The 13978-nt window shown below is 45.8% G+C and overlaps 1 protein-coding gene across 1 annotated transcript in view; it reads right to left on the bottom strand.

Moving 5' to 3' along the window:
- Positions 1 to 3423: 3423 nt before the first annotated feature.
- Positions 3424 to 13978, bottom strand: part of LOC310854444 (gamma-aminobutyric acid receptor subunit gamma-3-like) — a gene marked incomplete at its 3' end in the record, with an annotated part of 159740 nt that continues 149185 nt past the window's right edge. The window contains exons 9-10 of the mRNA XM_083759101.1: positions 6992 to 7194; positions 3424 to 3786 (exon numbers count right to left, since the gene is read on the bottom strand). Coding sequence (XP_083615227.1) covers positions 3424 to 3786; positions 6992 to 7194 — 566 coding nt within the window. The remainder of the gene's footprint in view (positions 3787 to 6991; positions 7195 to 13978) is intronic.

Raw genomic sequence — 13978 nt, 5'->3', positions numbered from 1 at the left:
ACTTCCAGACGCCAGGTCCTTGGGGGGAGGGCAAATACAGTACATGTTGTATAGATCAACACGGTTGTATAGATCAGCTTCGGGAAGCAACACCGTCATATGTCAAAGAATAACTCCATATCCATTGATATAGGACCTTCAGAAAGGCGCCAGCCTGAACACAGCCTTTGAGTTCAGCCAGGTTCATAACGGACCAACCCGACAAATTCAACCTTTAACAACACAGATACCATCAACAGAGGGATAGATCAATGTACAGTATAGAGATATACTGATGTTTTCAGCCTCTACACAGCAATTAAAGATTCAGTCAAGGCGACAAGATGACATCATGTACGGCTTGATTTATACTTGGTTGTGTGCTGGCGTGGCGTGCCTGAAAATGGTCGATTTGCAACACGTCCCAGGGTGACACATTGGGAGCTTGTGTTAACGCCTGGACAAAGTTAATGTGGGCTAGACTGTTTCATACCTCGGTCCAGAATACAACCGGGGTATGAAACAGGCTAGCTCACTTTTACCCCATGTCGTAGCCACAAACATCTTATCCACTAGCCTTATATCCTGCATTGGCTGGTGGAGATATTATGCTTCTGGTCATCAGCAGTGGCGGAAAAAAGTACTACTTTTTTGTTCGTTAAGTAAAAGCATCGGTACTGCAATGTCGAAATAATCTGTTACAAGTAAAAGTCTGGGATTCAAAATGTACTTCGGCAAAAGAAAATAGCAGATCCACAAGCTCAGCTTGTACAGTAGATCGTCCATTTTCAAATGGCCGAAATGAAGTGGTTAATGTATGTTTTGCAATAATACCTAGTAACTAAAGTTTTCAAACAAATGTAGTAAAAGTACAGTATTTGGATCCGAGATGTAGCGGAGTAGGAAATTGGAAATACAGTACTCTAGCAAATGTACTCGGTTACAGTCCACCAAGGGACAGAAGTTCCGAGCCGAGCGTGCTCTATACGGTCAACTGATTAAGACTCTCAGTGAGCATGAGTCTATAGTCTGCACTTTTACCATGAATTTTCTTTTTCGATTTTCTTTTTATTTACTGCATGCAGCAGCGTGGGTCTCTGAGGCTCCCGAGCCACTCTGCTCTGCACTTGTAGATTGGCTATTTTCGTTTGCGCAACACCGGCACACGACAAAAAGTAATGCCAGGTTCTTTGCAGCGAGCGAGTAAACAACACACTCGCAAGCCGGAGAAGACCCCCCCCCCCCCCCCGCCCAGTCTTTCTCAAGCCTCTCAAGCCTCGCACCCCGAGGCGTAATTTGCAAAGTACAAACCTTATGGACATGCGGGGGGGGGGCAGAAAATTGTCTCGAGGTCACATGAATATGCAGAAACCACGCCCCCCCCCCCCCAACCCTCCCCTATACTGCATGTATATATTAATTAATCTATGCCCCCCTCACCCGCCGGACCGACTCAACCGGAAAAATATAAAACATAATAAATAAAAACGACGGAGAGAGGGACTCTCCGCCGGGCCCTCGCTAATGGCCTAACATACATTCCAATAATAACCAGTATGAAAATAGAAACATTAATTAGGTACAACTTACATAAAAGCTTTTTTCTGTGTGCGCATATACAAATACGGGAGGGAGAGGCAGGGGGGGGGGGGGGGGTAGGGGGATTCTGATGGTTCATGGTTCTACAAAGCCAAACAACTGCAGGAAAACACCATAGAACATAAAAAAAAGAGGAAATAAATAAATAAATAACAAGCTTCCCCGTGTCTTACAAGCTTCTGTGTTTTTTCCCCCTTCTTCTCGCCCCCACGCTGGTCTGTGTCGCTCCTGCTCCCGTACGGCATCAATATTACAGTCCATGAGCCACTCCTCCATCAACAACCATCACACTTCATCCATCTTTTATCAAAGTGCTCCGACAGTGTGTGTGTGTTCGAATGTGTGTGCTCGTGTGTGTGTGTGTGTGTGTGCGTGCGTCCGTGTGCGCCGCTCGTGTGTGTGTGTCGTGAAATCACAATATATAGAAATCCATTTGACAGCACCTGTTAGTCACACTCGCAGGAGATGGACATGAGTGGAAATGCCTCCGCTCGCCGCGGTTAAAACCGCAGGACATTGCGTACCCCGTTCATTTTTCATAAGGGGGGAAAAGTACATTTTAAAAGTATTAAAAAGGGTCTACTGACGCGAGATGACTTTAATGGAAAAGTAAAATAGGCTATGTACTGTACTGTACTGTACTGGACACATGGATGGATGGACGGACGGACGGACGGACTGACAAAAGGGATACGGTGAAAATGTTATGTGGTATAAAATCTTGGTTGGGAGGCAAACGGAGTAAAGTGGCTACCAGACAGGCCATTGACTTACTGCTATAGGGCTTGTGGTCTAGATTCACATACTGTAGCACACACTTTGCCGTAGGGAGGAGGTTGCTACAGCGTGGAGTGTATGTACGCATGCATGTATGGACGCATGCGAGCGTGTGAACGCGTGTATGTGCACAGAATGTATGCATGTGTTTACTGTATAAATGTGTCTCGCGGGTAAGATCCATTCGTCCAATAGATCCTTCCCAGGTCAAATTGGCTTCTAGTCCTCCTTGCGCGCCGAGACAGACAAGATAATCGAAAATAAGAGTTCTTAACAAAATGACCGACTGCCGGTTTACGTAACTCTTTAACGATTAACAAACAGGCTCTCGCCGTGAAAATTACAATACTTCCTAATTACTACCATTAGAAAAAGGGAAGTTACACTAGCAGTGCAACTAAATCTAAATGGGCTAGAGAATGAACAAGAGTGGTACGTCTAAAAGAATCCCCCGTCGGCTGAAGAATGTCGTCCGTTTGCCACGATGAAAGAATAAACAACATGCGTGATGATTGAGGCATAATAAAGCAGAGGGATCGGGATCTCAAAAAGCTGCGTCTCTCAGATCGGCGCATATTTTTTCTTATTTTTCTTATTTTCCTTTTTTCTGAGAAGGCACTGTGGACGCGCTCGCCGTCCCGTATAAGCGGCGGGGGGGAGGAAAACGTCTGGGATTGCAGCAGCAGCGGGCGGGCGGCGGCTCGTCCCGCGAAGATGTCGACACTTCCCAAAAGGTTGAGATTATACGGCCGAGCGTGTCCCGTCTTCGCTTGGCTTGACCCCCGTTTATCCCTCAAAAGGTTCTCCCGCATGACCCCCCCCCCCTCCCCTCCCCTCCCCACCCAAACCAACCACAAAGACTCAAGAGACGAGTCCCGGGATCTCAGAAAGCGCCGCTGTCGTCGTCGTCCGCCTCGGAACCGCGGCGGCAGCAATACCGCCGTTCGCTACCGCCTATAAAAAGCGACTTCACCTGTCCCCCAACATCCCTCTCCTCCTCCACCTGCGGAACACGATCTCCTCTCCCACTGGCGGCGCTCCCGCGGGTGTCCCCTCCCCCCCCCCCTGCTAGAGGTAGAGGTAGCTGACCCAGTAGACGATGTTGAAGAGCAGGAAGGACGTGGGGAAGAAGACGCGCGCGTAGGCGTCCAGCTCGTTGATCTGGACGTGGACGCGGCCCTTCCGCCAGCCGCCGTCCTTGCACTCCTCGTGGCAGCAGAAGAAGCTCTTGCAGTCCTTGCCGTCCAGGCACTCGTACAGGCAGCCGTCGTCGCCGCCGTAGACGCTGTCGCTGCGGCGGTGGTGGTGGTGCCAGAAGAGGGAGTTGTTTCCCGCCGCCAGCGGCGGCAATGGCGAGCGGTGGTGGTAGCCGCCGCCGCCGCCGCCCGCGCCTCCGCGGTGGTGACCCCCCGCGTGGAGGGCGGAGTAGGCCTGCGTTGAGACACACACACACACACACACACACACACACACACACACACACACACACACACACACACACACACAGGGAGGGAGTTAACCCGTTTAGGCCTTAGACGTCGACATTTAAAAACATTCTTCTAAATTCTGACAGTTTTCTGAAATACCTCATGTTTCTGTATCAGTGGTGCTCAATATTTCATGTCAAGGACCCCAAAAATGATATGTAATTGGCCACCGACCCCCCCATCTGAATATATGTTGTTCCAGGAACCCCTCAGAAGCAAAGATTTGAGTTAAAAACGTTTCCAATAGCTAAAAGTATAACAATGCTTAAAGAGCCGATGAGAGGCCTGGGCCGTGGCTCAGCGGTCCAGATGAGAGGCCTGGGCCGTGGCTCAGCGGTCCAGATGAGAGGCCTGGGCCGTGGCTCAGCGGTCCAGATGACAGGCACCTTGGCTGATAAGCCAGCTTTACAGCGCGTTGCGCGTTCTGGTCCCGATCCTGACGAACTCCCCCCCCCCCCCCGGCGTGCAACCAATAATAAATCGGGCATAAGGGAGGAGTGTGGGTGTGACGAAGCAGAGAGAGAGAGAGAGAGGGAGAGAGAGAGAGAGAGAGAGAGATGTGTCATGAAGGAAGATAACTGACTGAGGGGGCGGCACAGTGGGTGGGAAGGCGCCGAGGGGGTTGGGGCGGTGGTGGTGGTGCAGGAAAACAGGTGCGGGGGAGAAAACACGAGGCTTCGACAGACAGACAGACAGACAGACAGACAGACAGACAGAATTTCAGTATACAGTATATTTCATGCTGTGGTGTCAAAGGAGGGAGGGAGCATTAACCATGGGGGGGACAAATCCACCACTATCTATTCATCACTGCCTAGCAATTTTCAGGGAGAGAAACATCATATTACAAAAACTTCTCTCTCACACACACACACTTGCGCACGCACACACACACACACACACACACACACACACACACACACACACACACACACACACACACACACACACACACACACACACACACACACACACACACACACACACACACACACACACACACACACAGTATATATACAGACCTTGTTCAGGCATGAAGCAATTACTGAATTTGACAGAATATAAAGGATCACACCCATGGCAAACATGTCTGTCAGTGACAAAACCCATGGGAGTTGTAGTACTATAATTATGTCTACTACAAAAACCAAACGACACAACTGTGGACACAAAAGTGTCCACTGAGGCGGGAAATAACACCCAAAAAACAATAGAATAGAAATAGGATTTTTTTGGATCAGCAGTGTCTGTGCCACACGCACGCATGCCCGCACACACACGTGCACACACACACACACACACACACACACACACACACACACACACACACACACACACACACACACACACACACACACACACACACACACACACACACACACACACACACACGGTTCCCACTCGACAGTGGCGATAATAATGAAGGTGAGTCTAATGCGGAGAAGGGGCGAGAGGCAGGGGTGGAAAAAGTACTCAATTATTTTTACTTACCGCAAGTCTAAGTATCAATACAGGAATTGTAACTACTCCATTACAAGTAAAAGTCTGGAATTCTAAATGTACCTGAGTGAAAGTACTAAAGTATTGGCATCAAAGTATCAAAAGTAAGAAAGTACTCACTAGGCAGAATGTCCCATTTCAAGTCAAAATATTTTCAAATGGCCGAAATGTGTATAGAGCTGAAATGTTACATTTTTTAAGTTTTGTAATACTAATCAAAGTAAGCCAGTTTTCAAATAAGTGTAGTGGAGTACAAGAGTACAAGATTTGCCTCTGAGATAGTGGAGTAGAAGTAAAAGTACTGGAAATTGGAAATACTCTAGTACTTTACAGCCATTCAGTTGCAAAAAAGAAAGAAAGAAAAGATTTTCTCTTTTATTTTTTACCCCCCAAAATTATTTGGCGACCCATGGGTTGAGAACCCCTGCTTTACACCACTGGGGAGAGGCACTGACAGCTGGTGACTCAGTCTGAGTGGCAATGTAGCGCGGCTGCACATTAAAGTGGTTCTGGTTCTCTCTCCCTCTCCCTCTCGGCAGGTGGAATGCCAGGATACTGCCCCCCCCCCCCCCCCCCCCACACACACACACACACCATTAGGCATCTTCTGTAGAGCAGGGATTGTTAGCTAGAGATCAACGGCTGTCGTCAATGGTGGAGTGTTCTCTCTCGGCAGGAGCGCAGCGGAAGGAAGGGTGGGTGAGGATTCGCATGCATGGGTCCACATGCATCGCGCTGTTGGCACTCGTTGGAAATGTGCCGTGCATTTGTGCGTGCGTACGGGAAAAACGCGGGGGCGTCATCATGCCACGCATGCACAGAGGCGTCATCATGCCACGCATGCACAGAGGCGTCATCATGCCACGCATGCACAGAGGCGTCATCATGCCACGCATGCACAGAGGCGTCATCATGCCACGCATGCACAGAGGCGTCATCATGCCACGCATGCACAGAGGCGTCATCATGCCACGCATGCACAGAGGCGGCATCATGCCACGCATGCACAGAGGCGTCATCATGCCACGCATGCACAGAGGCGTCATCATGCCACGCATGCACAGAGGCGTCATCATGCCATCATTTTTTTTGTTTTAAGTAAATGTATGTCCTACTTCATTGTTTTAAGGGTTGAACAAAATGTAGCAAAAAGCCGACTTGTGATCTCGCAGATCAGCTATTTTCGGGAACATTTTGAAAGTGGAAAGTCTGTGGGTTTTATAATACTGAACGAATGATAAAAAATATAAACCTTCAACATAATCGAACTGTGTTAATATGAAGAAAAAAAACGAAAATCACACAAAAACGAAAATAGAGTTTTCTGCCTTTTCATTCTAGGTGAGTTGAGGACCATTCTGCCAGCACCAGTCACATACAGTATATGAACAAGAGCTTGTGACTAAATCATTTCTAAAACTTCACTGGATTAATTTGAAACTCTTTTTCCCCCCCTGAACAATAACAGTGTTGTTATTTGTCGGTGTAACAACACTGATATGATATATGATATGATATAGTATTTGTCTTGGCTGCTGTGTCGCAGTGTGAACTGACAATAGAGTACTATATCATATCATATATAATATCAGTGTTGTTACATTTTTCATCCGGCCGACAAGTGGCGATACAATAACAACAATACTCACGGCCATTCTCTGTCTCTTGGGAGGCGGGGCTTTCTGTGCACTGTAGGCACAGTAGTTGATCATGGCGTACTGGATCATGGCGGCGAACACGAACAGGAAGCAGACGGTGATGAACAGGTCCATGGCCGTCACGTAAGACACTCTGGGCAAGGAGTTCCTGGCCACCGTGCTCAGGGTGGTCATGGTCAGCACCGTAGTGATACCTGGGGGGAAGAGAGGAGAGGAGGTGGGGGAGCAACGCCATGTCCATCACATCATATAGATTCATGTGGTTGTAGTTCACTATGAAACAGATATATCAAAGTCGTACGATTTGTCACACGTTACCGCAGTGAAATTTGTTCTCCTCATTTGACCCATCTCTTGGAGCCGTACAGCCAAGGAGCGGTGAGCTGCAGCCATGCCGCACTCGGGGATCATTTGATTAGTTGATTTGACCCCCCAATCCAAACCTTTGATGCTGAGTGCCAAGCAGGGAGGCATTTGGGTCCCATTTTTACAGTATTTGGTATAACCCCGGCCGGGGATCGAACCTCGACCTCCCCCGACCTCCCAGTTTCAGGGCGGACACTCTAACCACAAGGCCACTATATGCTAATTAAATTTGCATTATGTTGATTTGACAAGTCTCAGGGTTTCTCTCTCTCTCTCTCTCTCTCTCTCTCTCTCTCTCTCTCTCTCTCTCTCTCTCCTTAAATTGAGTCCAGTCACTCACTTTGTCAACCATCATCAGGGCTGGGTCATTATCATTTGATTATTATGATTTTTACCCTTCTAAAAAAAGCCTTTTGGGAGCAGCTAGACACATGGAAGTGTTGAAATCTCCCCCGCCTTGCAGGCAAAACGCCGCGATGGAGAACAGCTCCTTTTTTTTTTATGGTGTGCCTTATCGCCGTGTTATCAACGTCGCCGTTTGACACGCGGCCCTCCCGCAGTGTCTGAGAGAGACAATAATGTCTTCACTTTGTGAAATGAAATCAATTCTTTCAGAGGGAGATGAACTATGTGACACGAACGCTCGCCATGGGCTGTCACGCACACACGTATGGGCACACAAACACGCGCGCAACCGCACGCACGCAAACACACACACACACACACACACACACACACACTTTTGTATTATATGCTTGTGAGGACGATTACATGAATGCCATCTTTAGAATGTTTTGCCATCTTTAGAATGTTGCAAGCTTGTACTGACGCAAGCAAGCACGCACGTACAGTACGTACACATGCACACACGCACAACCAACTCACTTTCTTGCTCTTCATTTCATTTCTCTTCTCTCTCTCTCTGTGTCTCTCTTCCATCCTTTCATCCACATCTTCAACATTTTTTTTTATGTGTGCGTGAGTGCATGTGCGTGCATGCATGCTCCACACTCTTTGCCTAGTGGTTTCCATAGAGACGAGAGCCCCTGTCTATTTCGAGCTATACCTCCCCTGGTCCACAGAACACACGTCTAGACTGTCTGTCTGTCTGTCTGTCTGTCTGTCTGTGTATTGTGTCTCTGCCTCAGTCTCTCTCTCTCTCTGCCTGTTCCTCCCTCTCTTCATTACCAACACCAGGGGAAAAGCCAAACCCGCAATACTGGTGAAAAGCAAAAGGTCTTATACTTGCTGCTATAAAGCAGTACAATAAACTGTAGTTTTATTTTATTTTTTTCCTTCATTTTTGGAGTTTCTAAGTATCATCGGGCAAACACATAAAGCGTGTGCAAACATGTATTTGCCGCATCCCATCCAAGTGCCTTTCTCTGCAAGGCAGAATCAGCACACACAATAATCACATCATTAAAACTCACATCCAGGGAGAGCAAGAGAGAGAGAGCGAGAGAGTATTTATATAGTACTTGGCCGCCGACCCCCATCTCAAAATAGTTTTGTTCAATGGATCCCCGGAAGCAAAGATTTGTGTTGAAAATGGACTTTTTAGATTAAAAGGTATGGTAATTTTCTTTTGTTAAAATAAGAGTTAAATATAGCTCCATTCCGGATATTATTCGTTGTTAAATAGTGTGTCTGTTCAGTACAAGGAGTATCCATGTATCTCCTTTTTTCTTTTTTACTGGACAGAAAATATCAGACGAACTTCATTGTCAGGATACGGATAAAACAAGTGACTGGAAAATGGTAGGATTTAGAGAACAGCCTCAAAAATAGCAGGAGTAAATTTTAGTAGCCTGGATCATGTCTTTAAAAACCAGGTGCTTAAGAAAGTCCATTTGTACGGACAACTCTCATCCCCTCCTGCTTCCTTCTGGCCTTCGCCTAAACAAGGTTCCAGGGGCCAAATTATCCTTCGTGCCTGTGTCTATCCAGGCTATATTAAATGCTGATAGGAGGAGGTAGCTTTGTTATGAAACCCCATTGCTACACTGATACCTTGAACTGCCATCCTGTTTTTATTTTCTACGTGTACCATGCTCTTTTTTACTGTGTTTTATGTGATTCATGTTATCTGCCTGTTATGCTTTGCTGTACACCAAATCGCCCATTGGGGACAAACGAATAAATTAACCTGAACCTGAATGAGCAGACAAAGTTGGAACTGGAACACTATAAGATGAAGCTGATAAATAAATGGTCTGCTATTTTTGAAATCGTGAAATTGTGGCGCAAATCTTTGAATATATATTCTTTCAAATCTTTGCTCCTGTGGGGAGTCCCTGGACTTGAGAAAGCCTTGAGAAAGCCCGGAGGGGCGAAACGTATTAAGGTTGAAATAAAAACGGACGGGGAGCAGAATTATATCGTGTGCGGACATTCCACTTTTTCTTTTCAGGGAGTCCCTGGAACAACATATTTTCAGATGTGGCAGATGTGTACAGATAATTCTAGGGGTCCTTTATATGAAAGAGGTTGAGCACCGGTGTCAGGTCTAAATGGGCTAAAATGTTACTGCTTTGGCAATTATTTGGGGGCCTACTTGAGACGGACGCGCGGCCCACACGTTGAGAACCACTGATCTACTGGACGTTGGGTAACTGGTAGCCGTTACAACGCACAGTGGTGGAAAAAGTACAATTTTTTTACTTATCCCATTTAGGCCTGACGTCGAAATTAAAAAAATGTCTTCTAAATTCTGACAGTTTTGTTTCTGTATCAGTGGTGCTCAATATTTCATGTCATGGACCCCAAATATTATATGTAATTGGCCACCGACCCCCATCTGAAAATATGTAGTTCCGGGGACCTACCAGAAGCAAAGGTTTGAGTTAAAAACGTTCGCTCTGAAAGAATACATTCAAACATTTGGGCCACATTTTCACGATTTAAAATAAATAGCAGACCTACGAGCTTGTAGACACGTGGTTAAGTAAAAGTATCAATACTGCAAATGTAGAACTACTCTGTTACAAGCATAAGGTCCGGTAATCAAAATTTACTTGAGTAAAAGTACTGGTGTAGCATTGAGTATGGAGTATTGGTGTCAAAATGTATTTAAAGTACCAAAAGTACTCGTTATGCAGAAGGTCCCATTTCAAGTTGTCGAATGTAGAAAAAATCTTTAGTCTTTAATAGCAGATGTACAAGCTCGCAGTGTGTGGCATTGGAGTAGAAGTAAAATAATAGAAAATTACAAAAGTACAAATACCTCAAAAGTGTTACAAAAGTACACACACACGCACGTGCGCACATACACACACTCTAACACAGATTTGACAGTTAACATAATGGAGTTCCGAGCATGTCCCTGGCACTGACAGCCACTCACGGATAATGCGTTTGGCTGGAAATCCGCAGGTAATATATTTTGTTTCGCTGCACAATGTGAGGTGTTCCAAGAACGACTCGTTCCCCGTGGCAACCGGGTCTAACAGAGCTGCATGGGCTCTCTCGCCATGTATACAACCCTCCTCCCCTCCCCAAAAAAGGCCTCTACACATAGTTCTGCCCCCTTTTTGAAACCAGCTCCTCGCCACTCGCCCTACACACTTGCCCTCGATATGCGCGTTCACGCGAGGCTGCGCCATATTAAGCGTTGTCTGAAACCAAGCAGCCTTGAGTGGAAGTGGCTTATAAAGCCCTCAAGAGCGAGTCTGTGCCGATCTAGACTCGATTGCCTTGTGCAGCCCTGCTTTCTGTCCGCATGGAAACCGCCACCTACAAATGGAAGTACCACTACAAATAAATGATAAATAAACTCCTCCTAAACAATCTTCATCTGATGCAGAATAGACAACGCTCCAACTGATGTTCACAAGGGCTCTTTATTTACCCCACCGTGAAAAACTCTAAATGAAACCACACAAACAAAACAACTTTTAACAATGATTTGACCATGGATGTATATGACATGTCATTTTTGACAGTCACGCTGTATTTCCTTTTTCCATATTAATGAAATCCACATGTCACACAAACATACACGATGCAATGCAATATAACTGTACAAACAAAATAACAGGTAACACAATTGCATGATGGTAACCATGGCAACGAATAGTGTTTCCTGTTTCTTCACAAGGAGGGCGAGTGTATCTCCAAACAGTTTTTTAAACCCAGCACCCTAATCAAGGGAACTTGATTCAGCTGGAGGGGCACTTCCTGACGAGGGAACCTCCCGAGAGCACTTCAAGTCAAGGGACTGGTTTCAGAAAGGGCCCTGGTGTCCCAAAACTTCCCTTTCTAATTCTACGCGGGTTACACAGTTCTACTGCAGTTCTACTGCAGTTCTACTGCAGTTCTACTGCAGTTCTACTGCGTAACCCGCGTTCCACGCTATTTAATCCATGTGTCGGTGCTGCGTAATAAGTTTGTTTGGACTACAACATGCTGTGGAGGCTGTGTTCGTCTCGCATCGTAATGGCGGCATGTTTTTCTCTTCAACAACAAACCATGGGACTATTTTCCGCCGGACTTTCGCCGATCAAAGCTGCAAATACTTTGGCTTATGCTCCAAAGGTAAGAAGACAATCTAGGCAGCCTAGGTAGGATATGGTAGGATGAATTTAAAGCCCCGAAAGTGAATAATAATTATACTTGTTTAAACCCCAGTGTCCGTAATGTAGGGAAAGCTATATTGGCTGAAAATAGCCGATTGATGAGCTCACAGTGTGTTGCGTCGCAGTCAAACCGATATAGTACAAGATACCCATATGCATACTGCACCAGTATAGGATTCTAACTAGTCTACTGTGCGCACACCAAAGGAAAACCTTGAGTGGGTGGACCAGCATGATATAGGCTACCGTATGGGAAAGTGGTACAGTATATAGAATACTGTACAGTGTTAAGTTGCCTTAGGGGATTTTATGGAGGGAAGGGAATTCCAAATGGGCAACAGTGCCCAAGGCATTCATGTATAGTCCATGGAACCCTTTGAACAGGTTTTCCAGAACGACAAGTAAAAGTACTCATTATACATACTGCAAGTCTAGGGCTGAAGTGGTTACAGTATGGAGATGTTTTGTAATAATAATCCAAATCTACAAAGTAGAAAGTAAGTTTTCAAATGGAGTAGAAGTAGTAAAGTATTTGTACTTTACTACTTACTACTACATTTCCAATGGGAGTCACATGGTTTGACACAACATTTGTGTTGTATGAGGGGGAAAGCCATACAACAGCTTGTAGTCCAAAATGTTGTATCAAACCATGTGACTTCCATTGGAAATGCATTGGTGCGGCCATGACACTTACATCTTGCTTACATCTAGCATGCATCACTGGCTGCGGTTTTCATTCAGAATGAAAACTTCCGAATTAATTAATTCAGAAGTACGTTTTTTGCTGCGTGTTTACATGGGAAATGGTCATTCCGAATGAGTGTTTACATGGACAATACTTTTAAATCCCATTATTTAATTCCACATCAGTGGACTGTGTGACTGTACATTAGTGTTGCATGCTGTTCTTATTTTATTATTTGTACAAACATGAATTATAAAAGGCCACAAAGATGGTGCATGGGTTTTAACAGGGCTGGACTGGGACAAGAATTCCACTTTTACAGAACAACATAAATTATACAAACCAACAGACTACACAACCCTTTGTAGAGGGTTTATTTGTCACTCACTGATACAGGTACAGTGACATTATCATGATGGCACTGGCAGAATGGCCTGCCGCCTATAGAGCGTCGCAGTCCCGCCCCCTTTCAGAACGACGAGTGGCCCAGGAAATGATTATCCATTAATTTTCTCCATAGGCTTTTCAAAAAGTATTTATATAAAGACGGTTGCGCTGCGGACAAAGCCAACTCGGATCGTGACAAATCATGACAATAATTACAATGTTTTGGGCAGATCAAATAATTAGTAAGAAGAAAAACAAAACAAATAGTGTTGTCTCCTGCCTTTATTTTCTTCTTTCAAAGTATTTGATCGGCACAAAATATTGTGTTTGTCGTCATGATTTGTCACGATCCGAGTTGGCTTTGTCCGCAGCGTAACCGTCCTTATATAAATACTTTTTGAAAAGCCTATGGAGAAAATGAATGGAGAATCATTTCCTGGGCCACTCGTCGTTCTGAAAGGGGGCGGGACTGTGACGCTCTATAGACGAGACAAGCTTGCTCCCATGGCTGTCTCCTGTCCCCCATGGAACAAGGTTGTCTCGTCAAACCACGTGACTCCCATTGGAAATGCGTTGCGAGCCGTGCGACACGCAGAAGAGACAGGAGACACCGAGGCGACGGTTGTCTCTCAGGTGTAATATAAGTAACTACAGTATTAGCAAATGCAGTGGAGTAAAAACACAATATTTGCCTCTGAGATGAAATGGAAATTGGAAACACCCGAGTAAAGTACAAATACCTCAAAATTGTGCTTAAGTGCAGTACTAGAGTCCACTTTCCTCCGCTAGTGGCATCGGCCTACAGCCCGAGCACAAAAAAAAGGGGGAAAAAGCAATAGGATGTGGATATGGAGCGCTCTCAGGAGCAGTGCCTGCAACTCCCCATGTGACTACTTCCATCAGTCACATTCAAGCAGCTCTTGCTCCTCGAGATTGATGGCTTTTGGGGGTAAAAGCTGA

Source organism: Protomyctophum parallelum, assembly GCF_964188405.1.
Source record: "Protomyctophum parallelum genome assembly, chromosome: 23".
Taxonomy (NCBI): Eukaryota; Metazoa; Chordata; class Actinopteri; order Myctophiformes; family Myctophidae; genus Protomyctophum; species Protomyctophum parallelum.
The sequence above is the reverse complement of the archived record's forward strand: the minus strand, read 5'-3'. Positions and strand labels throughout refer to the sequence as shown.